Source organism: Zeugodacus cucurbitae, chromosome 3 (assembly GCF_028554725.1).
Source record: "Zeugodacus cucurbitae isolate PBARC_wt_2022May chromosome 3, idZeuCucr1.2, whole genome shotgun sequence".
Taxonomy (NCBI): domain Eukaryota; kingdom Metazoa; phylum Arthropoda; class Insecta; order Diptera; family Tephritidae; genus Zeugodacus; species Zeugodacus cucurbitae.
The window spans coordinates 31,807,538-31,835,411 of record NC_071668.1 but is presented as its reverse complement, the minus strand read 5'-3'; the positions used below and the strand labels follow the sequence as shown (position 1 = coordinate 31,835,411).

The window sequence follows — 27,874 nt, the reverse complement described above, 5'->3', positions numbered from 1 at the left end:
CTTTCTTGCACATTACATTCATCATTTAGCAATGTATATATACCTCTTGCACAATTTGGGGAATGGTATTGGTACAATCACGGATGAAAGACCCAAAACTCCACGTGCACTTTCAGTACTGCGACCCACAAAAGCCCAGAAACTATACCGGTTAGTTCTACCAAAATTCCAAATGAGAATTTAATAACAAAATCATTAATTATATTTCATATTTATTTAAAATATCATGCCATTTAGGTGTTTATTATTATATTTACTTTATAAATGTATTATCGTACTACACTATATACATATGTAAAACGTATTGAATATTTGAACAATTTTTGCTATCTGACAAAGGCTGGAGGAAGAGTGGCAAATGTCAAATACCCCGAGCGGCCTGGAAGTGTAAGCTGCGCACATTATGTGAGGACTATTTTGGTTTCTTTAGGAGATTTGGAAGATCTGTTCTTTCATTAATTTCATTAGTACTAGATTCGTCCATTTTCTGGGAAGAGGATTTCTATAAAATATAAAGAAAAATTAGAAGTTTTACAACATAAAAGTTCGTAATAATTACCTTATGTTTCAGGAATTCTGGCAATGTTCTAGTCTTAACATCCATGCTCTTGCTGTAGTATTTCCATTGAACTAATTTCGGTGAATCCATGTTCTTGTAAAGCGATACAACAACGTTATGATTGCTCAATACAAGGTGAAAATGAATCCAAAAAGTCCTCCTAATTGAACATACAAGAAGTTTTTAAATTTCTATGATCACAAACATTCACTTAAATTTACCCTTTAATTTCTGAGTTTTAGCTGCTCATGGCACGGCCAACTGAGGGGTCGGCAATTCTAAAAATACTGCAACTGTTTTGCCCTCTAGCTCATTGGCAAACCCCAGTTTACACACGTCGCGATGATAAACGGTTACAAAAGCACCTAAGCCATGTCGTTTCAGTTCTTCCCGGGTTTGTGTTGAGCAAAATGTTTAATTGCATGTAAAAAAGTGACATTAAACCTAATATCTGGTGTGTAAATGATTTGTGTTCGATGTAGCAGCGTTTGCATCCATAGTTCTGGATTTGCTTGCCGCACATATTCCATCGATTCGAAATTTCTACGCTGCTACCATAAGTGCCACCAATTAGGTTACATACCTTTAACGCGCCATATGAGGTTTGAAATATCTGTATGGAAAATTAATTAGAATTTAAGGCAAGATAATATTATTATATTCAACAATTATTTACGTATTCGATGGTTTCGCCCTTGATGTTGACCATTGTTGGCGTAGCTTCTATTGCGTGCTTCGAATTGACAATGCAATGAAGTATTACTGTATCACCCTCTTCAATTCCATATTTTGGCTTTAGCAAACTTTTATGTTACGTTTTACTTATTTAAAAATGCGTGCTTCAATAATTTAAACTTTAATTAGGCTACAGATCACTGATTTAAATAAAACACGCAAAATAATACTTCACAAGCAGTCATGATATACATAGCTCAAGACAAAACTTGTTTAAACACGAGAACTTTGGTTGTTTCTTTCTCTCATTCGGGGTGCTGTACGAAAGAAGAGTTGAGGTAAATATGTATGCACATTTCGCCCTTTGTTGCATATGTGTGTATGTAGTGGTGTTATTAAAATTTCTTTGAATGTATGACCCCTTTCACACAGGCAATTTTTGTCGCGGCAATTCTTAGTTTTATAGGAGAGGGGGCGACGAGGAGAGGAGAATCGCGCCGAGTCTGCTGTGTTCAGGCAACACGCTTTGTGTTCTTATTCGTAACAGTTTGCTGCTACGTAACAGTGTTGCATTTGCACACATTTTAAAATTAATGTTTACAATATATTTGAAAATTTGAATTTAATCATTTAATTTTGTAAGTAATTTGCAAATACATATAGAAATATGCATAATATAATTAAAATGTGCTAGAAAATTGAGAATAACAATAAAAATTAGTTAATGAAATATATTTTTTTGCTTGGAAACGATGCGTACAAGAAGTTGAGAAAATTATATTAAAGAGAATGACAGAAAAACACGAACAGAGTTGTCGAACAAGAATTTCTCGTGTGAACGTAAGGGGCGACAGCAAAAAAGAATCGCCCGAGAATTAGCAACAGAAGTTGCCTGTGTGAAAGTGGACTATTGGAGTTTCAGTACCCATGACTTGTTGGGAACATAGTGAACCGAATTGAACAATGTGCAGTTCTTAAAATGGTCATCTATAAAATGATCAAATATAATGATGCATATTTATAATTAAAATTGTTTGTTTTGTTACAAAAATTTCGCCATTTATGCCAACTTTTTTGTTGCTTGGAAAATTAAAAAAACTATTTCTATAAATTTTTTTGTACTAATGTTATTAAATTCCGTCAATGTGCATTTCTTTTTCAAGGAAATCTTTTGCACTTAGAGTATTAAATAATAATAAAGCACTTTCGCTCACTTCCACCTTTTGGCTTTGTTTTATTGATTTGTACTACCGTGCAATGGTCACGTCACAGGAAATTAAAACCCAAAATAGATAACTGTAAACGCATGTCGTAATCTTGTATTATATCATTCTTGAGTTATGCCATTAGCTCTCGCTCGCTATCTTTGGGCGTTGCTCGTCCGTCAAAAAATTTATATGTGAAAGCAACAACAAAGTTATCTAGTTGAACTCGAGGAGAGTATGCAGATAATGCTATCGCCGCTTGCTGAGTACTATTCTGAGCCAAATTTTGTTTTACATATGTATACTATCCACAATGGTAAAAACGACTCAGAAGACAAATTTTAGACAAAAATGACAATACATTGTACATATTTTATATTTTTGTTGTTTTTGCTTAGAAATACATTTTAATTTATTAAATAAATTTATATAAAAATGGATACAAAAATCTTTTTGTTCAGATTTAAGTATTTTTCCACCTAAAAAAATGGTTCAGCACTATTGCGCATGATTGAGGGGGCATTTTAGCGCAGGCTTGCACCATAAGTGCTCCCTGCCTGTATGAATTACAGGATAGTGCGTTCTTTTGGCTTCTCTATAACTCTTAGTCAATCGATGACAGCTATTGTGTACGACTTAAATGCCAAATTATTATTTTTTACTAATTTTAAAATGGGGTTATGTGTAGAAGTTCACGCAAGTTAGGAAAGTTTTTGTTTGGCATTCACTTGGGAGTTACCAGGAACAATTATTCTCCACATGTTCAAGCAGCTCACGACTTGCGGTTTTAAATCAAGTAACCTCTGGATAGTCAACAAACTGCCGTTTAGAGGCGAGCTAAAGTGAAAAGTTGAAACGCGCTTTCGCGGTTGTGCGTAGGGTTTGGGACCAACCACATAAAAAAGCATCAACCAATGAAAAATGGAGTAAAGCCTCATATGAAAAATCCTCCTTTGAATGACGATTCTGCAAACGTTTTAAGGATCATGATTTGAGAACATGCACCCGGAATGTCCTGTCCCTTAATTGGAAAAGTCCCTCTGCCCAGCTAAAGGCTGACATCACCGCCATCCAAGAAGTGCGATGGACGGGACAAGGATGGAAGAAGGTGTGCCCTTGTTTAATCTACCATAGCGGCCATATAAAGGAGAGCAAATATTGTAGGATTTGTGATGGGACAGAGACTCCGTCGTCGCGTCCTAGCATTTACCCCGGTGTAAGAACGTTTAGCCTCATTTCGCATCAAAGCGAAGTCCTATAGCATATCGCTGATTTGCCTCCACGCCCCGACGGAAGAGAAAAACGATTTTACCAAAGATGCCTTTTATGAGCGACAGGAGCGAACTTATGGGGGCTGCCCCGTCTGTAATGAAAGTGTCGTAAACTACTTAAGCTATATCAATCTATAGTCATTTATTTCAGATACTACCTTATACAGTCAAAAAATGGAAAAAAAATCGGATTTCAACTACGCCCACCTCCCATACAAAGGTTATGTTGAAAACTACTAAAAATGCTTCAATTACGTAAGGAAAACCACCAGAAGCCTTAAATTTCATTATAAAGATGGTACAGAAGAGCTGTACTCAAAATGGTATACACAATTTTAAATGGGCGTGGTTCCGACCACTTATGGGTCAAAAACCATATATCCGAAAATACTCGAACAAATTTAATGAAATTCGGTTCATAATATATTCCTGGCTTATCAACGATACGATATGTAAATAGTCCAAATCGGTTCACAGCCACGCCTACTTCCTATATACCAGAACTTTAAATTCGATCCGAAACGTTTAATTTACAATATATAAAGTAAGCACTAGTGAAAATATCGGAACAGAACTTTGCACCAATTCCGCACTTATAGTGTGGCATCGCCCTTTTAAAAATAGCCGAAATCGAACCATAAGTATTCAAGGCCCAAATATCGTACATGAGAGCCTCAGAGTCTGTCTTGTCTTGTGTCTTAAGTAAGTCTCTCAGATATTTTGAAGAAATTTTTGGTGCCTTCTTCCTAAATTACATTTCCAGCTGTTTTCTGCTACTTATGTAGTTTTACCGGATTTCTTTTCCAATAAAGTCCATAAATTCTCGATCATTTTTTTATTGCGTAACTGGACCGGAGGTGTCATTAAAAGCGCCAATTCCTTATCAGACAGGCCTGCACTATTGGCGTTGTAACCAAATTGATCAATGTACATTCTGCAGAAATTTAAATTCTGGTAGACTTTCATTGATTTTATTAATTACTCAAGGTATTTTATTTATTATTAATAAGTTGTTCACTGCTTAGTTGATATTATATATAAATTCAATTTATTTGGAAAGCTAGACACAAAGACGACGACACGACACGACGTTGCGACGGCGAAATTTTTTTAATTAAAATTTACATATTTTGTTCAAAGTAAAATATTTTGTGAACAAATTTAGAAATATGTCGATTTGTTTGTTTTAAATAATCGATCGTTATTACAAATAATATTTCAAAAATATGTTGAAATCTTCAGTCCTATAAAATATTTTTGTACGAAGATGCAATCATTCGCAATAGCTCGAATACCCAGACAAAGATTGTGATAGACAATGGCAATAGATTTTTCAATTGGTTGGCAATTATTTTTGAGAGTTGAGATACCGGATAATGTACTCTCAACTGCATAATACTTTGAATTGCGGCAGTCCTACTAGAAATTTGTATTTTGTTGATATTATTTTGAATTGCGTTTGAGAAAAGAAGAAGCATTTATTATTACAATTGTTTATAACAAAAAATCCTGAAATGGCTGAAGAAATAGACGATAGTGGTTTTTATAGACAAGATTTCAGCACAGTTTCTGACTGGGAGGTTTTTAATGCACAGCTGGGTGATGTTATTCAAAAGTTAAATGCAATTGAAATTGATGTTTCAAACGAAGTCCATACCTTTGGACCTAACTGGAAAGTGCACACAGAAACTTTTTTACTACATACTGATAAAATTTCTGTAAGTTTGTATTGTTCAGTACTCCCTAGAGAGGCGGATGACAAAGAAAACAAAGCGAATAACTCTATGTATGACGATCTTATGAATGTTAAGAGTATCTTTGGTCCGCCGTTAAAATCTCCAGATCATAAAGGCCTACATGCAATATCTAATTTATTTGGATTGCGTCGATTTGCTGTCATCCACCCACATCAGTCAAACCAAAAATATATAAATAAGCCATCTGAGTTTTGTTTTTTCCTCAGTGCTGCAACAGTTGTGGCAGCAGAATACTGTAGAATGGTGCCGATGTTTGTACAAATTTATGACCCAAAATTAAATATTTTTTTAGGAGTTGGAATGAATGCTACGCTACGAACAAATTTTGATGTAGTCGTTCTAAAACAGTCACCTCTCGACTGCCGTTACTTATCTGGCTTACTGCAAATTTTTAAGGAGAAACTTCCACGGAGTAATGTGCAACCAATTTCGGTATCAGTACGAAATATGTATGCTTTGCCAACTAAGCGATTTCGTTATGCGATGAATGTCCCGTTTTTTAAAAGCTTTAATGAAACCAATGATGCGTTTGAGGATAAAGATATAAGTTCGGAGAAATATTTAGCCCTTCCATGTGGTTATTTCCCAGATTCGGAGACAGAAGTATATCTTGATTATAGTTGGCTAGACATTTCGGAAAACTCTGCAATTGATTCGTCACTATACACTGACTTTGTACCTTCGAAGGCGCCTAATTGCAATATGTACCAAAGAGCGAATGCTATTTCCTATTTGACGAGTTGTTTACGAGATTTTTTAAAGTTATATGACAATAAAGAAACCTTAGATGCTTTCTTTGGGCGGATTGTTACAGATTCTTCTGATGGCGTTAATATGGCAGCTGCATTGCAACATTTGACAGACCCTCATATTAGAAACATTAGATCAAATAATAAATTGAATATCAAGGAAAGTTCTCAGAATTTGAAGAAAATTGCTGGGCCATTAAATGAATCGGAGCTAAGGTCATTTATAGCATTTATCTTCCCTGATTTATATCCAGATATTGAAATAAATTTTTATACTAATGATATGAGTCAAAAAAATGAGGTACTATATTATATTTAACTTCATATATATGAGTCTGAACTTAAAACTTACAAATATTTTTCAGTTTGATCCTCATCGAATAAAATCCTCGCCAATCAACTCCTTAGCCTGTCGCCTAAGTTGCATACTAGCTACTTGTAATGCGCATTTTGGTGGAAAAAGTGGATTTGCCCAGCTTTGGATTGCATTTATTAGGGAGCTTCGCTTTATATGGAATTCCAGGCTCTCTATTCAAGGGTGTGTATTTTATTATTAAAATATATTTTTATATTTATTTGTCCAAAATCAAATCCGTTTAAAATACTCAAGCCAGTTGTTGAAATAACGCCATATTCAAATAATGTTGCGTTATGTCTGACCAATTTTTTTTTTATCTTGAATTTTTTCGAGAAAATTTTATTGCATCCTTGTTATTGCATTATACGTTGTATGGTCCACATAAATATATAACCCTTTCAGCGTTGATTATCTTGTCAGGTGTAATATTGAACCGATTGTCAGAGGGAATGGGACAGCAAAGTGCCATTGACGAAAGTTTCAGGTGTAACCGAATATAACTCGGTTTATTAGTGACCTCCACCTTCATTCGCTAGATTTCTGGAAAGATTATGTTTTCAGATGTTTAGTTTATCCGAAACTATTGATTTTTTTACGATAACAAACTTAATTTTTGTCTGTACTTGGTTCATTTTGTGGTTTGCTATATGGAATGATTTGCTAGTGACATATATATAATCCAATGTTTTTTTGTTTAAATAATAAAGTTTACTTAAGGATATGTTGATTAAGACCGTCCACATTCCATACGTTTATGATCGACTTATTTTGTAAATTTTTACTCGACTTTAATTAAGGAGTGTCTCAATATACTTAGAGATGTTACTATAGGTATAGGTCGGGTACGCGGGCTTAATTTTGTTTACTACTGTAAATAAAAAACTTTTTTTTTCAATATTTCTTTATTTATTGAATCTGCTTGTTTTTAAGCCTAACAGCAAGTTATAAAATCTTAAATCTATTTAAAAACTAGACAAGCTCAATCAAGTGAAGTGAAGAGCTGTATTGGTGAAACGTTGCTCTTTAGTACGCAGGCATATCCCTTCTTTTTAGGCGTGTTTGATCGCAGGAATGTACTAAACGGAGTTTAGATGAATATTTCAATCTGCTGTCCTCTACTTCTTTCTTTACCATAGGGATACCAAGATCTTTATGGATATTTTCATTGCGCATGTACCATGGTGAGCACGTGATTGATCTAAGCATTTTCGATTGGTACCTTTGTATTATATCAATATTAGTTGCACAGGTCGTACCCCACAGTTGAATGCCATACATCCAAATCGGCTTTATAACCGCATTGTATAAAAGTACTTTGTTGTCTAAGCTAAGTCTAGAGTTTTTATTTAAAAGCCAATTTAAATTTGCAGCTCTTATCTTCATGCACGTTATTTTACTAGATATATGTTTTCTCCACGTAAGCCTTCTATCTAGGTGAATACCAAGAAAGGTAACTTCATTCGCTTGAGGCACTAGAATATTGTTCATTTTTACTGCCGGGCACATTTTTGGTCTTAGGGAAAATGTAACATGCTTGCACTTTTGTTCATTTACATTTATACGCCAGTTTGCTAGCCATTCTTCGACAGAACTTAAGTGCTTCGCTAATATTCTTGATGCTATAATGGGGCATTTGTTACGACTCACTAAAGCTGTGTCATCCGCAAAAGTTGATGTCAAAACATTATTAGCAGTTGGAATATCAGCTGTATATATGATGTATAGAGTTGGGCCTAAAACACTGCCCTGTGGTACTCCAGCCCTTATTGAACGTTCATCAGATATAAAATCACCTACTTTTACAGCAAATTTTATATTTTTTAAATAGGCCTCCAAGGTTTTATGCAATTGGAAAGGTAAACTTTTTTTAATCTTATAAAAAAGTCCTTCATGCCACACTTTATCAAACGCCTGAGCCACATCTAGAAATATAGCAGAACAGTACTCTCTATGTTCGAATGCCTTCCTAATTTCGTTAGTTATTCTATTTACTTGCTCTACAGTGCCATGTTTTGCACGAAAACCGAATTGGTGCGTTGGTATTACATTATTTTCATGAAGGAAAGGAGACATCTTTGATAGTAACACTTTTTCAAATATTTTAGAAAGACAGGGTAGAATACTGATTAGTCTATATTAAGACGGCTGTGTCAGGTCTTTCCATGGTTTATCTATCATGATTATCTGCGACTTTTTCCATGAAATAGGATACTATTCGAAAATAAAAATTGCATTAAAGAGCAAGGGGAGCACTGTTAAAGCAATATTTGGTAACTCAATTAGCATTTTTGGAGTAATATTATCGTGGCCTGACTATTTTTTGGATTAAGCTCTTTTATGATACTAACAATTTCAGTAGTTGAAGTCTTAATAGACCCAAGCGACTCGTTTGCGGTATTGTGGATGATTGGCAACTTAAAATTGTTCTTTGGGCATTTTGATTGAAATACCTTTTCTAGATGATTTGCAAAACAATTTGCCTTATCTTCGTCACTTCGTGCCTAATTACCATTTGACTGTCTATAGGCATTTTGGAATCTACCGGTGGCCGGTGGCTTAAAAGACTTTTGGGCTTTCCAAAGAGAGTTTTGCTTGGTAGAATTTGGACACAGTTTCTTTGTATAATTTTCAGTGCTGTATTCTTTCTAGCGTTTAAGCGCTTTTTTTTAACTTACGTACAAAAGATTTCAGTTGAAGCTGAGTAGAAGGAGAGCGATGTATCTGCCATTCGCGATTAGCTTGCCTTTTTTCGTTCACAAGCTTTTCTATTTCATTATTACAGTTTCTTTGTATAATTTTCAGTGCTGTATTCTTTCTAGCGTTTAAGCGCTTTTTTTTAACTTACGTACAAAAGATTTCAGTTGAAGCTGAGTAGAAGGAGAGCGATGTATCTGCCATTCGCGATTAGCTTGCCTTTTTTCGTTCACAAGCTTTTCTATTTCATTATTAGTCATGTTTCTTCACCTTAATGTTTCTTTTTGGCGTTGCCAAGACAGCTGCATTAGTTACTACATCATTAAATTCTTCTATACTGTTATCAATATCTCTTCCTGTATTTATTTTTAAATCTATGTTAATGTGGCTACTGATATATTTTCTATATTCAACCAGTTTGTTTTATGAGTTGTTAGAGAAACTTTTGGCTCAACTATCATGGGCTGTTCGCATAACTTTATTAGTACAGGAGAATGATCAGAAGATAAAGTCAGTACATGTATCTGCTGTTATTAGCGATCTATCTATATTTTTGACTACAGCAAAATCTATTAAGTCTGGTATTTTGTTTCTATCACTGGGCCAGTATGTCGGCTTTCCAGGAGATATTATATCAAGGTTATTGTGCTTATTTATAATAGTGTAGTAGAGCTGCCGTCCTTTCGGATTAATAAGACGAGAGCCCCAGTACATGTGTTTTGCATTGTAATCTCCACCTGCTAGAAATCTTTGACCTAGCGTTCCAAAAAAGTCTTTAAATTCGCAATATGTAATTTTAAAGCAAGGTGGACAATATATAGCAGTTAGATTGAGGTCAGAACCCCGATTTTTCAAAGATATTGTTGTAGCTTGTAACTGGGCTGTAGCATGCGGTTCTAAAGCGTGGTGGCTTAACCGATTTCTAACCAATACTGCTGTTCCACCGTGCACCTTTCCATCTGGATGATTTGGAGCATGAAGTCTATATCCCGGTATAAAGAAATTGTTCTTATTTGTTAAATGAGTTTCCGACAGTAGCATAGCATCTATGCTTTTTGCAGTCAGAAATCGTATTAACTCCAGTTTGTGTTAGTTTACACCGTTGGCATTCCATATACAAATATTTAGTATACTCATTTTTTAGATAATAAGGTCTGTAGCATTTGGTTTTGTGATTTGATTAAATCTTGGATCATGTTTTGCATGCTAGACATAAATTGTGTCATACATTGAGTGAGGTTTAGGATCATATTTTTAATACCTCCATTAGGTGGATTTTGGGGTTGTTGCATTTGCACAACGCTGCCTTTTAGCACATTTGCATATCTTCCTTGGATAAGACTATTCTTAGAATTACCAGGTTTCGAACACTGGTCTGTAATTTCTATATTTTCGTTACGAGGGATATTCATCATTTGGTTACGACGAGCAATTACTGCATTTTTTATCTGTATCCTCTTTTTTAAGAGTACATTTTGATGTTGGGTGTAAATCACCACATACCACACAGACACTGCGTAGAGTGCAATAAGACTTGGTATGCCCATACTCTTGGCAGTTGGTGCATTGTACCGGACCATTTCTTTTATGAGGTTCTTCAACGGTAATTCTACGATGTAACAAATATTTTAAGTTGTATATTGGATGGGTTTCATTCCTTTTAACTGGGTTAGAGTTTGGCAGCAATTCGACTTTAAACATTGGTTGTGGTACCTTATTTCTATTGAAGATATTTACCACATTTTTAATTTGAAAGCCGCATTCTTCAAGGGCTTCTTTGACATCATTAGATTCTACCGAAGACTCTATGCCTTTTACAACAACAACTAGGCCTTTCGAGCTCTTCAGTTGATAAGAATAATAGTTTTTATTGTTATTTGACAAAAATTTCACTATATCCATAAAACTTTTCTCAGTGTAGGACTGTATTTTAGTTTCATCTATATTGCCTTTTTTCAAAGGCACTATATGAAAATTGTTAGTACCTACAATTTCACTTAGTTTCGCAACAAGTACATTAGAGCTACGCTCTCGCAAATATATTGGCGGCGGCTTGGCATTCACGACTGTGGTGGTACCCTTCGCATCGTCGTTCGATCCATTGCTTAGTATGGCAAATCTGTTGCCATTTAAAGTTCCTGGCTTATTTGTATCAAGCGTGGCTGGTTGGAATTTTTTGGAATTGACCGCTGACTTTAAAGGACTTGATTTCCTTTTAATATTGACGTAGCGGTCAATACCAATCTGTACAGATTATACTTTTCTCTTTGGTACATGTTCACCTTGCATTGTTTTTTTCCATTGGTGTCCGCTCGTTTGCTGATACCTGCTTGGTTGATGTTGCGCACTTACTGTTTTTTCGGAGCGCATTAAACGTCCGTACTCTTTTAAAGCTCACTCACTTTTTTTTTGAAACTCTTATTTGTGTATTTTAAATTTGAATATTGTTTATCATTAGTATTTCGTGTGAAACTTGCCTTTTATGGAACGAATGGCAATAATAGAGGATTTTTAAGTAGTCTAAGGATATCTCACTCCATGCTATTTTTAAAGACACATTGCACCTCAAATCATCACACCCATTCGCGGTTACGGGGACGGGCTAGAAAACGTTCCTCTTACCTTGGGTGATGGAATTAATAATAATTGTCGTCGGGACGTAGAAATCTTCAACTGAAAACACTACCGATTTCCATTTATTTTTCCAATACATGTGATTGCTACAAAACTCTAGTCTTGAGTCCTTCTATTCAGCATTTAAAGGTGTTTTTGGGCACCAAATGCTCACAATTTTTTATTACTCTTCTCACAGTGGAAATACTGTATTGGAACCACTTTCCTGCTTCTGTAGCCGCTTCAAGTGAATCGGGATGGGAGGACATATGTCCTGCATGTAATGAGTCCCGCTAGTCACCGCTGTGCATGCCCAACGAACCCAACTCATCTAACACCCCTCTTCCTTTGGTCCGACCCTGTCAAAATAGCACGTTTCCTGAGACTAACAACTAGACTTATACTTTCCGTTTTATCAAGGCTGGATAATGGTTAAAACAACAACAATATAGACTAGGATACAATTATCGGCTGTGTTCATTGCTTACTTTGTAGCAGCCGCTAAGTTTAGGCGTGTTTTTTTGAGCTTTTATTTGTTAAAAGCTCTTTTAAATTTTAATGAATTTGTGACCAAGAACAATACTGTAACAATGTTCCAGTAACCATATTCGCCAGACATTGTTCAAAAATAAAGAGAACCTTACGCGGTTATAGCACAACAGCGCGCCACGTATCTGTTGGTTATCTTAAAATTGGAATGGGGACTATTTTGAAGACGACAACATAAATGTATAAGGTCTAGAAAAAGAAAGGTCTACAAAAAGAAATCATTTATTTTTGCTTCTAATTGAAAGTTTTATTTAGCACAATTAATTTATATGATTTGTTCAATAACTTGTTGCCATTTCGTAGGAATTTTCAAAATGCCAGTCTTGTGGAAATCCTTGTCCTTATTGACAATTGCTGACAATACAAATCCAATTTAAGTACTTGGCCGTAGGAGAGTAGCTCAAAAATCTCAAAATATATGGAAATAATTTACAAAAAAATATTGTATATCTAAGCATTTACCAGTTTATTATTCTTATAATTATATGCTTGAGTTTACAACAATCAGTGTAGGCTTACATGCTGACATATACATATACAAAATATACAACCAGTTAATAACTTATTTTAAATTTTAATATAAAAATACATCAAAGTGGGTTATTGCCATTGCCCTTCACTTACTGTATTCTATGGTTTTAAAGGGTTTATGTTAATTAAATTAAACAAAGGTAATTAAAACTATTATCGATTAGTATTTGTATATTATAAATACATAAATTATATGTATTTTGCAACAATTTCTATCATTACAACTAATTTTATTTCAATCTCCATGGATGTATAATGCAACGTTATAACAAACACCTAAGTATACGTAAGAGCGCATTGCATTGCGGTCAGTATGGTATGGTACGTGTGCTTCTGTCTATAATTTCGAAAACGAAATGAAGATCCTCGAGTCGGTGTATGAAGGCACAAATGTACATTTAAGTTTAAGACACATTTGGATAGTTTTAAATGTCAATAAAGACGTGTGTTTAATTTGTTATTATACTCGTAGTTATTTAAAAAATCGATTCGATATGGCCGTTTTTAATTGACAGCACAATGCCAGTTCGATTGATGGCTGTAATAATAACGCCACTTTCATTCCAAGTCTACGCAAATTCGTAACGTTTTACCAGGAAATCTATTTTGAAGTCAATACATCATTGTAATATCAGGAGAATAAAGCCTGCCCTCATAATGGTACCAGTCCATTGCGAGTTGTTGGGTTCCTTGCCATATAAATGTCCATATCGTGATCAGTCCAATTATCAGATGTATCACAGTAGTTGTTTATTGTGTGCGTTGAACCCGTCTGAGAATATCTAAAATAATCAAATTTAAAATGTAAACCAGTTAATATACCATATATGACATTAATTAAAATATATTCAATGATGCTATGTACATGAAATATATGTAAATGTATATACTACATATGTATATAGACGAAACATACGAGGGACACAATTTCAAAAGGAAAAAACTAAAATATTATTATATAATAAGAAAAAAGCTCGACAAGGAGAATCTTATTGTGTTGAATATGTGTTGAAAATTAAAATGTTTATAGATAAATAGATTTTAATTGAGGATCACTCTGCGACCTATAGTCTATTGTGCCCTCTCCTGTTTATCACAGAATACCATACAGTCCTCTAGCTCTAAGAAAACTTAGTAGCGCTGCAGGGCTGGTGGTTGTGGTACTTTCCCTTTGGAGATATAGAGACCCCATTGACTGACTCCTTAGCCTCGCAATCGCGTGACAGTCTAGAAGTAGATGCCCAGGTGTTTGCGGTGACAGTCACAGAAAATGCACAGGTTTGTTGAGCAGATTCAGAGTTTGTTCAGATGACGCCTTAGTCTGCAGTGGCCGGTGTAAAGTGGTGTAAAGTGAAGTGGCGAAGTCCCTGCAAGTGCAGCCAGTAGCAATTCCTACTTGCCAATTCATCTTCTAGTAGTATATTTCTGAGAACATGCGGACCAACAGCAATGAAGGGTTGCGGCCCCACCGGCCTGGCAGCCGCGGCCATTTAGCTAGTTGGTCTGCAAGTTCGTTGCCTTGTATACCTTTGTGTCCTGGTACCCAGAACAAGATTAAACTGTTGTTGCTGCATAGAGCTGTCTGGCTATCACTGACAATTCGTTCACCTCATAGTCCCTGTACAATATGACTTCTGCACATTTGCTAATAGCATAGAGCATAGACGATGGACACGAACACTTGAGGCGTGGTCGCGTAAGTCCGGGATCTATACCATGACATCTGCTGTCTTAGACCCATCCATGTACCATTGCTGGGTACTTCTGCTTATAACTTCCTTAGGGGAGGAATCCTCCCAATCTATTTTATTATTCAAAGCTATCTTGAATCGTCATTCAAAGTGCACCTTTTTAGTAATGTCGTCCCTTGGAAGGAGAGCCATTGGAAGTTTTCCCCCTATGATCTCCAATTGTCGGGCGTTTACCATCCAGCTGTTACCTGGTCCTGGTCTCGTCAGGGACAATAAAGTACTGTTAGCCGTAGAGCTAACCATCATGTGGTGTGGGGTCAGTTTCAGGATTACATCCATTTCTGCTGTCGGGCACGTTCGCAAAGAACCAGTGATGCATACACAGGCTAAAATGTTTATAGTAGAAATCTTTTCGGGGCCGAAATCAATTATCTTGAATATTGTATCTACCCACATAGTATAGTTATCTATAAATAATGCCATTGATATTTTGTGAAATTGTACTTACCGACTACCAGGTCTATGATTATGTATATGTATTGCATTAAGTTGTTCGCGTGATCTAGACCGTGGACGTGAGCGCCGCGTACTCGATGTAATGCTGGTTGGACCATGCGCGGAACCAGCATATGAAGCGCGCGACATGCGTTCCGATGCGGCTGCTAAAGACTGTCTGGATTGTCGAAGTTCTGGTCGAGAGTTAATCAAATTAGTCGGAAATGCAGCGCCTAAGTAGCCACGATGTGAATTATTTGAAAAACTGTGGTGGGATTGACCATCAGCTATTGATCTGTTTTAGTGCCAGTTTATATTAAGAGGGGCGTAATAAGTGAAAACTTTGTGTTACAAACATGGCAATGTATCATTATATAAAACACGTATTATAATTATTTACTTTAGAAAAATATAGCAATAAAGAGATTTGTAATTGAGTTATGTTCTCTTAGTTATAAGCATCTTCTCAAGATATATTTTTGCTTCAATTGAATTACTAATTTGCCAGATTTTCGTTTCAAAGCATTTAATTATATCTCCCCCCCCTGGTTTAATTGCAACAATTTAGCAATTCTATAGTACGAAATGAAAATAGTATTATGAAAGTGAAATACATTTTTTTTTTTTCAGAAAATGCTGTGTACAAATTTTTGGATTTCGTGATCTGCTAGACTTTCCTTTTGATAACTGCTCCCAGTCCAAAAAATAATTTTCAATTTTTAAATTCCGCACCTACGATGTCGCAAGTGACCAATTTTAAGTAGTTACCAAAACCACAAATCTTCTGATTTTTGAAGAAGGTTTTTTTATTTTAATTGTATACAAATTTACTGTTTATACCCAAAATTTGGCGAGATTGCTGCTTATATTTGCGATGCAGTGGGAACAAGTGTTGTTTTTTGATGTCGCACGGGACATTAAAATATAAGTTAATAAGAGAGCAAAAACTTACAGTTATTTGCAATCGCATGATTTCTTGTGTATTTTATTTTGCTCTTTGTACCCTTACAAAGGTTTTACACAAAGCAAAAAATTATACATGATATGTTTCTTTAACAATTTTGACGAAAAAACAAATGCAGTAGAAAAATCGAAATGAGAAAAGTAGCTCCTATGCGATTTGGCTTTCGTATATCTCGTAATTGGTTATGAATTAATTTAATATAATTAATTTTATATAAATAAATTTAAATATTTTCCTATGAAAATATGCAAAAACTTTGTAATTCTAATAATGTTTAATATTTTGTCTGTGGTGGACCTTCATGCGGAAATGCCCATATATGTTTCCCATGGAATATGATATCGATATAAAAAAGTTTATGTCAAAATATAGCTTACCTCGCTTTGCCCACCTTCCCTGGAATAACAGAAAAATGACTTCGCATATCCTCTTGATTATCCACGGAATAAATTCGTGGTCGCGGAATAGATCGACCGCTGTATGCAGAAACTTGGTCCCATTCCTGTAGTGAGAAACAGATACACAGTATTCTGTACTTTTTATTTTATTTTTGTTAAAACTTGCATTTTTCAATTAACCCAATCAGAAGACCTTCCCATGATATTATCCTATCAAGGTTGTTATTTTTTTAATAATACTTTTTCTGATAATTAATTTTTGAAATTCAAATTTAAATTTGCACTATTTTGAAACTCTGTTTTATTCTTCGATAAATTATTTTTATTTTTCAGTTTATAAAAAATACAAAGGAAAAATCATTTTATTATCATTGAAGCAAGTTAAGTTTGAGTTATTTGGACCAAACTAATTACCATAAATGAGTATTTTATTGTTACCTTATGATTATTGAATGCTGATAAAGCGGCAATGGAGCCCAGAGGTCCTGGCGATCCTGCTGGTCCACAACAGTTTACTGGCAATCCTCCGATTGGCAGAGGGCTCTTCTGCTGCGTATTCTGTAGTTTACGTGAACGTCTATATTTAAAATTCAAAGATATGACAATTAATATACTAAATGAATGGGTAGGCGTATATCAGTATTTTCAGATGTTTATTTTAGTATATTTAGCCGCGGCAAAGTGCTATTTGCGAAGTAAAATTCTAGGAATTATATCAGAACAAGATAAAATAAATTAATCTTGTCAAATTTTCTTAAGATTTTAGCATCAAAACGTCTAGTATACATATGCATACAAATTATAGAGAGCTCTTTAGACGAAACTATTGATATAAATTGAAATGTATGTTCGTGCATTGTATTGTCATGAATTTTATCTAAGTATTTTTAAAGCACACAAGTCCTGAAAACAACACAATTCTCAATAAATGATCTTACCTGCTTGCGGCTATAAATACAACTACTGCTACAATAATTGTACCACATATTGCTGCGCTTGCGGCAATTGTTATCTTGTCCATGTTAGAAGTCTGTGAAGCAACTGTGCGTACTTCACGGCATTGCTGGTAAGGCACCGTTTCGGGAGTCACATGTAATTCCTCCAATGAAATTACACAAACAATAATACATTCTTGTGCTGGTACATTTTTTATTTTGAACTCCCGCTCACTGGCTTCTAGCGGTGGTCCCTGCTTGAATGTCTTTTCGCCGAACAGGCGGTATACCACACGGAAACCCAGAATGTTAGCCGTATCTGAATCCCATTGGATAATGACAGAGTTATCTTGGCGGAAGGCGTTCTTTACTTGCACTTCATTATTGTCGTCGAAGCGTGTGTCTCTTTGTGGAGGGAACCCTAGTACTAATGGTGGACGTTGCTGCTTTTGCGTTTTGCCATTTGTTATCACCGACGCAGCTGTGGAGCTATTCAGCCGCCATGTGCCTGATTGCTTGTTGTTATTGGACGGATTGCTGGCACTGTTCTTTGTCGCAATGGATCCTATTGCCTTGATACCTATGCTCGACGCGGAAGGCTTTACTGTATTTGTATTGTTTACGCTATTATAGATTAGTGGGTTAGTTGACAATGTGGGGGATGCTACCATCGGCTGTACCGTTGAAGTTGTTGTGATTACCTATAAATAAACAGGTATGTAAAGAAAATAAAGTTTATTTAGTATACAAAATTCTAACTTACTGGGTCTATTGTGGAACGTGGCGTGGTTGTCATAGGAGTTGTTTTTGTAGAAGCTTGTAAAGTGCTCGTGGTATTAGAAGTATTTATTGCAAATGATTCTAGGTGGTGAAGTTCCCCATTAGGTGTGACTGTAGTTGTTTGCGCAATAGGTTTGGATGTAGTGTTGGCTAGCGCTATAAGTGCTGAGTCTGCTCCTATATCTTTAAGAATACTAGTTGTATTCTCTAGGTCAGCGCAGATTAATTCTTCTGGTTGTATAGAGTAAAACCCTCTATCTCGAAAATGAGTTGGCGAACCACAAAATTGTGGGTTACGTTCACGTGATGTGACTTGCAAGTCGCCATTGCGAATCCATTCAGCAACCCAACGTAATTTACAATCACAGTGCAGAAATCGGCCACCCAGTGATAGACCACGAAGTGTTGAATTTAAATGTGCGAAAGCTGTTGCGGGTACTGTAGATAAAGGATTGCCATCCAACGCCAGTAATGTAATACCGGGATTGCCACGGAAAGCACCTTCAGGCAATGATGTTAGTAAATTGAAGCCTATGTCTAGAACACGCAACTCTTTCAGTGCGTGTATAGCTCCAATGGGAAATTCAGGCAGCAAATTATTTAATAAACTGAGGGAACTCAGCGTCTTGCGAATGCCAGCAAATGATGTCTCTCCCAAACTTTGTATAAAATTGCGTTCTAAGTTCAACGCAGTTAATGAATTGAGTCCATCGAACGTACGTATCCCTCCAGCGCCTGGTAATTCCTTGATACCATTCAATGAAAGATCTAGGAATGCTAGACTTTTCAGTCCCCGTATACTTTCGGGAATACGACGTTGCCTTGTGCCTTTGAGATTCAGATTTTTAAGGCATTCGTCTAGCCCACTGAAGGCTGCAACGTCTAATGTAACGTTATTATCATTCAATTTCAGAGTGGATAATTTTTTTAGGCTTGAGAAAGATCCATTAGATACAAAAGTAATGCGATTCTTTGACAAATCAAGTAAGTTTAGTTTGCTTAAGGACTTGATAGCTTTAATTGGTATTTCTGCCAGCAAATTGTCCTGCAAATTAAGATTTTTCAGCACTGCTTCTTGACCGTGGAAAGCCTCATCTTGAATGTTACTTATTTGGCAACTGGACAATTGCACATTATGCACACTGAGATTTTCGAAGATGTTGTTTGGCAATTCATTAATTGTTGCGTTATTGATATAAAGTAGATCAATCGGTTTTTGTTTGGCATATGTATTTAAAGCACCAATGAGTTCAGGAAAGTTCACCTATTTAAAATTAAAATGAAACGACAACATATTTTCTCAATGAAAACCTTATGGATATTATTACTATATTATATATACTATATACATGTACGTATATATATATATGAGTACAAACCTGATCACATTGAACAGATAGTTCTTGTCCTAAATTATATGCGCATATGCAAGATGTCTGTAGTTCAAGTATATCTCTTTGCCAGGGGCATTGGGATATCGTTCCCGTAATTACGGAAGCAAGTAACAGCGATGCAAATAATACATATATATGTGCGAACATTTTGCATTTATCGAAAAAAAATTAAGAAGTAAAAAGTCCGTGCCTTTGCGAAATCGATACACAGTAATCTGAAAAGAACAAAATAAATAAATTGTCGTTAAACTATTACTACTTTTTTCTATTAGAATTTCTGGCGGGTTTCCTGACACACGCACTTGTCTGCTAAACCAAAAACTGCAAATGCTTAACTATTGCATTGAGCGTTCCAAATGTCAAAAGTATGATAACAAAAACCATTCAAGCGACATGGATAAGACCACTCCGCAAGGAGCAAAAGTAGATGAGAAAAGTTTCAAAGAAATTTCGGATGAAACCGGCGATGAAGACGAAGACGAGTTCTTTGACTGTGCAGAATATGTTCCAGAAGGACGCGACAAAAGATTGGGGAATGAAAATATATTGGGAAGTAATGAACCATTGTACATTCCTATAACACAAGATCCTGTTCCAAAAACAGAGGATCATTTGCATGCAGATGCAGAGGCCATGCTGAAATTAGGATCTGGTTCAGGTCTGAACAAAGATGAAGTATTGTTGCTCATTTACTATTTATCCTCAATCAAATAGGGTTGAACATTCAAATGATGTCCTCTTCTTTACTCTCTGATATGGAGGCGTTTAAAGCCGCAAATCCAAAAGGAAAAATGGAGGATTTCATACGTTGGTATAGTCCAAAGGATTGGGAAACGGGTAATGTGCAATATAGAAGACAAAATGTTGTAAACTAAAAATGTGATTTTCGTGTTTTAGATGATTCCGGAATGGCGCAATTGAGTGCGCGCATGCGAGTTCCGGAAAATACTTGGCAAACAGTATGGAAACAGGCACAACCGGTTCCAGCAAGCAAACAGGTATACGTTTTAAACTATATTATACTATATAATTGGCGAAATAAACAATATTTCTCTGTATATTTCTCTTCTATAGAAACGTTTATTTGATGAAACAACGGAAGCGCTGAACGTTTTATCGTATTTAGAAACTAGAAATGTAGGTGAAATCTACGATTTGGTGATAATAACGGTGCTGCATGCGGCGATAATAAAGTTTAAGGCATGAATATACATATAACAAACGTTTATACTTAATAATTCAGATAACATTTTATTTTACTAAAACAGACTATATTAGAAAACGAGAGAATATTAGACATTTTCGAGTCTAAAATCGAAGCATTACTTGCTGACTTATGTCATATATCACGCGATGACGAGATTATTGGAGCAAAAGGATGTGACATTCAACAAACAAAATCAAAATTCGAAGATCTGATTAAAAAACTTGAAGAATATGAAGTTCAGTTCTTCCAATATAAATGCTTTGAACAATTGACAGGGTACCCAGGCAAAATAACCTTAGAAAAAGTGAAAAACAAATTTAAAGAAATTATTGAAAATTCGAATAGGTGTAGCTTATACAATTCAGAGGGCATCGGTAAACATATTGTCGAATCCAATGGCGGTGAATTGTGTAGCAATTTGATAATGAAGGAATATGTTTTGCGAGTGAATATGGCTGCTGGTCCACATTTCTTACGGGCTATTGTAACAGGCGAAGAAGTACGTTTATGTGGTGCCTTTACTGAGAACACTACACTGATTTAAAGAGAATACTTTGATAATAAACTACAACCCATAACCGAATTATTCTAAGATTAAGATACAATATAAGATTTATTAAAAAATGAATGTCCTTAGTTTGGAAAAAGGGTATTATTAATATAAAGATATATTACTTATATACAGAGGTTGTCAAAATTATTTACACATCGGACGTTTTTTACAAGTTTCACACAAAAAGCTTTCGTTTGTTGTTGTTGTTGTCGCAGGGTAACAAAATGCTATGTTGTTGTAAACCTTGAACTATTCCCGAGCGAATGAAGTCCGTTTGGTAAGAATAGCTAGAAATATAGCTGAGAAATAAGCAAATGAACTGAAGACTCGCAGGTGTCAAAAATATTTACACACATTTTTTTTGCGTCAAAAGTATTTACACACGGCGATTAAGCCTTTATCCTTCGATTTTGTTTTAGCAAGAGTAGTAATTTGGTTCTATTGCATTCATAATAACCTAACTCAGCCTTAAAATATACAAAATGGTAAATAAAATGTCGAAAACAAAGAAATTATCGATTATAACTAGATTGGAGACTGTTACTAAGTTTAAGACTGGTGTTTCGGCTTCGGAGTTAGTAAAAATTTATAGAATTTTAAGGAATACTGTTTAAAATTTTATTAAAAAGAAGGAGACGAAGAATTGCAAGGATACTTTAAAGAGAACTGGGCAGAAACCTGTGATAACTCCAAGATAATGCAGAAGATTAGTAGTAACTGTCATACAAAATCCCACAATTAGTCCTCTTAATATTGCAGCACCATCGAATCAGCATATTGCATGAACAGTCAATGATGCTACACTGCTCAGGACCTTAAAAAAAGTTAATATAAATGCCTACGTTGTGCATAAAGTGGTCAATATTTCCGAACCCAAAAAGCAATATTCCTCTTGTTTGACTTAAAACTGAAGCCTGTAGTGGGCAAATAAATTATTAATTATTAGTTCCAGTACTTCTTTAGTAAACCCTTTATCCATTTACCACGTGAGAAGAAGAATAATGCACTTTAGACGCTAAATAGAGTCGGGAGTGGCATTGCGATTTTTTGGGGAAATTTTTCTTACTTCTGTTTTGGAGATTTGGTTCTAATTCAGGGACCCTAAATCATCCGGATATATCAGAATTCACATGATCAAGCCATTGTAGAGGTCCGTCGGCCTTTTCCAACTATTCACTACATTTTACAACAGGACAATGCTCCATTTCATGAAGGATCTTTACCTACAAATATTTTAAATGAAGCAAATCAAGTTGACCTCCGCACAGCCCTGATCAAAACTATAGTCAAAATATTTGGTCTTTCGTTAAAAATCAGTGGACGATTGATATAATAACCGAAATCGCCGATATTACCGACATTTGGTCTTAATTAACTGTTAACTTAGCGCACAATTGTGTTGAATCAATTCGGACCATAAAGCAAGCTGTTATTGATGTCAATGGTAATGTAACCAATTATGAATCTATCGTCTTAGAATAGGAATTTATACTGAACATTAAAATTTGATAATTACACTGTGATAGTTTTTTTCCAAAAAAAAAAAGACAAGACCAAATTCGACGGTTTCCCCCTATTTCGGGTCCTACGAATCGAACTGCATCATTACTTTTTTGAGTTACAATCATGGTTTCATACAAAATTTTTTTTTGAAGTTTTTCATCAAAGTGGCCCATTGTAAGAGAAAGGCACTTTTTTCTTCGGTCTCTAACTTTTTTAATGTTGACTTTTTTGGTAAACTTTCTTTGGCAAAGCTTCTCAGAATAAGTCTGTCTTTAAGTTCTTAGAGGACTGTAAACCCCAAAATCAATGTTTTTTGTGTCCTTATAGCCAATATGTCGAAAAAACTGAAATTTAATCCATTTTTTTAATGTTTTTGCCCTCAGGTTTCGTCAATATTTTAATTTACCCTTTGATACTTATACATTAAGTGACATCTTGTAATAGTAAGAAACTTAAGCAAAGACAACGTTCTGAGAAAACTAACCATTAGAAAAAAAACTTAACAAAATTTGTATTTTTTAAAAAAGCTACACTAACTATGTTTGTATGCTATTTTATTCTTTTTGTATCTTATAACTGTTATCAATAAGTATCATAAATTTGTATACAATATTTAAATTAAATTTAATAAGACATCTATCAATGTCCAACACAAATCAGCAAGCAACGAGTCAAGCTTTTTTCCGCTGTACCAATGCTCAAGGGGGCGGCGACTTGATGAAATCTGTCTCCATGCTCATCGGATTCAGTCGGAACTTGCTGCTCAAAATGGTCCTTGTGATGGTGAAAGAAATAAATTTTTAAGGACATATTCACACCTATTTCTTCAAAAGCGTCTACCATGTCATATACATATTTTTTCCAATCTTCAGACCGGTGCATTCCTAAGCAATGGTTTATAATGTGATGGGGTGTCACTTAATGTATAAGTATCAAAGGGTAAATTAAAATATTGACGAAACCTGTGGGCAAAAACATTAAAAAAATGGATTAAATTTCTGTTTTTTTTACATATTGGCTATAAGGACACAAAAACCATTGATTTTGGGGTTTACAGTCATCTAAGAACTTAAAGACAGACTTATTCTGAGAAGCTTTGCCAAAGAAAGTTTACCAAAAAAGTCAACATTAAAAAAGTTAGAGACCGAAGAAAAAAGTGCCTTTCTCTTACAATGGGCCACTTTGATGAAAAACTTCAAAAAAAATTTTGTATGAAACCATGATTGTAACTCAAAAAAGTAATGATGCAGTTCGATTCGTAGGACCCGAAATAGGGGGAAACCGTTGAATTTGGTCTTGTCTTTTTTTTTGACTATCACAGTGTTATCATTAAAAGCCAACAGGATAATCCATTAAAAGTTGTGTGTAAATACTTTTGACTCAAACAAATTTGTATAAATACTTTTGACTACTGCGAGTCTTCAATTCATTTTCTTATTTCTCAGCCATATTTCTAGCTATTCTTGCCAAACCGAATCCATTCGCTCGGGAATAGATCAAGGCTTACAACAACATAGCATTTTGTTACCCTGCGACAACAACAACACCAAGCGTGTGTAAATAATTTTGACTGCCTCTGTATTTATTTTTGTCAATAACAAATAAAACTTTTAATTGTTTTTTTCTCAGAAATGCTAAATAAAAAATTGAGAAACAATCGTGTATTCAAGAATTATTCTGATGTTACATAATAATAAAGGTATAAATCTAATTGTAATATTGTTCACTTTGATTCATAATAATTTTTGAGGCATAATATTAAAGAGAAATGACAACTTGGGTTCACCACTTACCAACTATTTTATATTATTTATATATATAAGTATTAGGAGTAACAATAATGAAGTAATGTGACCGATATCAGTAATTATTAATCAGACTGGAAATCATGCTGCATAGTTGAGCTCCTGGGTGTCGTCGAAACCCTAATTTCATAGATCATCATGATGGATTAACCAATATACAGCCTTAAACGGGTTTTCTAAGATATTCGAAAAACTGGAATTGTGAAATACTTCTCATCACAGAACATATTACTTTTATAATTCTCGTGCAACTAAGTAACTAATATTTTATATCTTAGTATCCTGACAGAATTCCCAAGTGGCGAAAACATATACTGAGTAAAATGACGATTAAGATAAGCATATATAATTAAACAAGTAAGGAAACATTACATTTCATACTATCGCAATTTATTGAAGAAATTTTATTAAGATAACACACAAAAATACCCATAAATTTCGCAAAAATTTTAATAGAATATCGATAATCGTCATATATAGTATATATACCGTATTTTTGAAAAACCTATAATTAGCTATATGGGAGCTGGGAGATATTATGACCCGATTTTAATAATTTTTGGAACAGAGACACACTATTAGAAGAAAACAATTTCCTTTGATTTTCATTAAATTATCTGAGAGATTTACCCATATTTGAAAAGTTATAGTCCGTTTTCGAAAATTTTTCACAAGTGAAGCCAGCGATGATATGATGCACTATTTGTGAAAAGTTTTATTCCGCTATCTTTATTGGTTCCTTATGTATATATTATAAAGTGAAGGAATCAGATGGAATTCAAAATTGAGTTATAAGGAAAGTAGTCGTGGTTGTGAACCGATTTCGCCCATTTTTTATCCGTGTTATCAGGGTGTCAAGAAAATATTATGTACCAAATTTCATTCGAATCGGTCCAGTAGTAAATTTAGTATTTCTGACGTTTTTCGTTAGTGAGTTAACCGACTTTTAGTAATTTTCAACCTAACCTTTGTATGGGAGGTGGGCGTGGTTATTATCCGATTTCAACTATTTTCATAGTGCGTGGTGGGGTATGTAAGAGAACCGACTGCAGAAAGTTTGGTTTATATAGCTTCATTGGTTTGCGAAATATATACAAATATATATTATGGGCATATGCCCACTTCCCCAAAAAAATTACATCCAAATATGCCCCTTCCTAGTGCGATCCTTTGTTCCACATTTTACTTTTATAACTTTATTTATGGCTTAGTTATGACAGTTTATGTGTTTTTGGTTTCGGTTTTTTGGGTGTGGCAATGGTCCGATTTCGTTGGTTGGATTTTCAATACCAACCTCCTCAGAGTGCAAAGGAATACGTGTTCCAAGCTTCGTTAAGTTATCTCAATTTTTTCTCAAGTTATCCGTCGCACGGATAGACGGACAGACAGACATTCGGATTTCAACTTGTCTTCCTGATCATTTTGATATATATAACGCTATATCTAACTCGTTTAGTTTTATGATTTACAAACAACCGTTATGTGAACAAAACTATAATACTCTCTTAGCAACTTTTGTTGCGAGAGTATAAAAATAAGTAATGTACTAACTAATTGAAGGACAATGAATTAGCACAGCACAGGACCAACTACAGCATTCTCCCTTTTAATAGATGTAATGTTGGAATACTTATCGCTAGGGTTTAAATAAGCAAATTCAATAAGTATTACACTCCATTTGATGGAGTACAATTGCCGGTATGTAATTGCACTGACTAGTAAAATAGGATTTTACATTGCGAATAGCTATTGATGCCAGTATAGTTGAGCACGCAGGTAACATCGCTGAGTATATAATTTTAAGAATCACTAATTGAAGTATTTGATATTATTCATTAAGTTTGTGCAAAAAGAATGAGACAGAAAAAATTTGATCCGAAATTTTATTTACTATCAATTTAAGTAGTCGTAGTAAGTAGCAATTAAGCACAAATATGAAATTTTACATATTAGTTTAATCAAATGAAAACATCAATATACAATAAGAAATGACGCTTGGTGAGTTATACGACGACATTGACATAGTTCAGCGAATAAAAAGACAGCGCCTACGCTGGCTAGGTCATGTTGTCCGAATGGACGAAAACACTCCAGCCCTGAAAGTGTTCGATGCAGTACCCGCCGGAGGAAGCCGAGGAAGAGGAAGGCCTCCACTCCGTTGGAGGGACCAAGTGGAGAGCGACCTGGTTACACTTGGGATCTCCAACTGGCGCCGAACTGCGAAGGAGAGAGAGAGGTGGCGCACTATCGTCGATTCGGCTATAACCGGCTAAACGGTTGCTTTTTATTTTTAGTATAATGTTCCGTGTTCTACGGAGATGAGCCTTATTGGTATCATTTGTCTATTGACATTTGATTATATAAATCTCAATTTACATAGACTTTGCATGATGTCATGCTTGGCCTTGAGCTTCTTCAGTTTTCGCCTTTGTTGCATTCTTTGTTTTTCTTTATTAATAATAATGTGGTTTGTATATGTACATCCAAGCCATCCAAATATGTATCTACATACATACATACTCGTGCTTATACACATACATATGTATAAAATCCAGTTTTTATCAATAATCTTAGCAGCAGGTCCATTTGCATATTGCTTATAATTCACGTTTTTTTATTTCTATCTTTATGCCAATTTCACAATAGTTTTGATTTCTCATCTTCATCTAAAAAGTATGGCCAAGCCCGCTAAATACATATGTATGTATATGTAATAAAATTCCATTTCCATTTGTTTATTTTTTTTCGCATATATTATTTAAAATAAATACACCTACATGGCCTATACATACATTTTACAGGAGAACGGTTTAAAGTTTTCAATTGTCTCTTATTTAGCAAATATAGAAAAATTCCATAAGTGAATTGAATTATGTCGTTATTTTGCTGAAAAAAGCAACATTGAAAATTTACTTTTTCACCAATACCGTTGTAATACAAAATGTGTCGTTCTTTCTGAAAAGAAAACCAAATTCACCCGATGTCAATATGTGTTGTAACACAAAATATGTCGTTATTTCGTAAAAAAATCAAATGTGTCGTTGTTGTGGTTAAAAAATAATTTAACATAACAAGTTTAATAACGGCACATTCTTATTTCCCGGTTTATTTTTATATGCATTAGAATGAAATTTTTATACAAATGGACAATGAAATTGCGCACATTTCTGCATACTCAACTCAAACAT

At 34.8% G+C, this 27,874-nt stretch overlaps 2 protein-coding genes and 1 long non-coding RNA gene across 9 annotated transcripts in view; 1 reads left to right on the top strand and 2 right to left on the bottom strand.

Annotated features, from left to right (window-relative positions):
• Positions 1–204: 204 nt before the first annotated feature.
• On the bottom strand, positions 205–1,537 carry LOC128920288 (uncharacterized). The gene is made up of 4 exons (XR_008470400.1): positions 1,236–1,537; positions 781–1,172; positions 560–719; positions 205–502 (listed from the first exon to the last, which is right to left on the bottom strand). It is a non-coding gene; the product is annotated as an uncharacterized LOC128920288 (long non-coding RNA).
• A 3,575-nt stretch (positions 1,538–5,112) lies between these two features.
• LOC105220068 (rab3 GTPase-activating protein catalytic subunit) lies at positions 5,113–24,545 on the top strand. The gene is made up of 7 exons (XM_011196469.3): positions 5,113–6,517; positions 6,582–6,754; positions 19,891–20,276; positions 20,333–20,455; positions 20,516–20,616; positions 20,693–20,818; positions 20,887–24,545. The coding sequence occupies exons 1-7, from the start codon at positions 5,225–5,227 to the stop codon at positions 21,367–21,369; spliced, it is 2,685 nt and encodes an 894-aa protein (XP_011194771.2). The 5' UTR covers positions 5,113–5,224; the 3' UTR covers positions 21,370–24,545.
• The window catches only part of Lrig3_0 (leucine-rich repeat-containing protein 4B), a 28,351-nt gene continuing 13,347 nt past the window's right edge, over positions 12,871–27,874 (bottom strand). For 6 of the 7 annotated variants that reach the window (XM_011196463.3, XM_011196466.3, XM_011196465.3 and 3 more), the window contains exons 2-8: positions 19,604–19,833; positions 18,208–19,488; positions 17,448–18,145; positions 16,948–17,086; positions 16,489–16,613; positions 15,161–15,442; positions 12,871–13,743 (exon numbers count right to left, since the gene is read on the bottom strand). In XM_011196463.3, coding sequence (XP_011194765.1) covers positions 13,614–13,743; positions 15,161–15,442; positions 16,489–16,613; positions 16,948–17,086; positions 17,448–18,145; positions 18,208–19,488; positions 19,604–19,765 — 2,817 coding nt within the window. In that variant the 5' untranslated portion in view covers positions 19,766–19,833 and the 3' untranslated portion in view covers positions 12,871–13,613. The remainder of the gene's footprint in view (positions 13,744–15,160; positions 15,443–16,488; positions 16,614–16,947; positions 17,087–17,447; positions 18,146–18,207; positions 19,489–19,603; positions 19,834–27,874) is intronic. The other variant, XM_029045589.2, reaches the window with a different exon arrangement.

Coding starts and splice junctions, on each gene's coding strand:
- LOC105220068 (XM_011196469.3), top strand. CDS start 5,225: ATGGCTGAAGAAATAGACGATAGTGGTTTTTATAGACAAGATTTCAGC. Junction 20,277..20,332: donor GAAATTAGGATCTGGTTCAG/GTCTGAACAAAG, acceptor TCAATCAAATAG/GGTTGAACATTCAAATGATG. Junction 20,456..20,515: donor TCCAAAGGATTGGGAAACGG/GTAATGTGCAAT, acceptor TTCGTGTTTTAG/ATGATTCCGGAATGGCGCAA.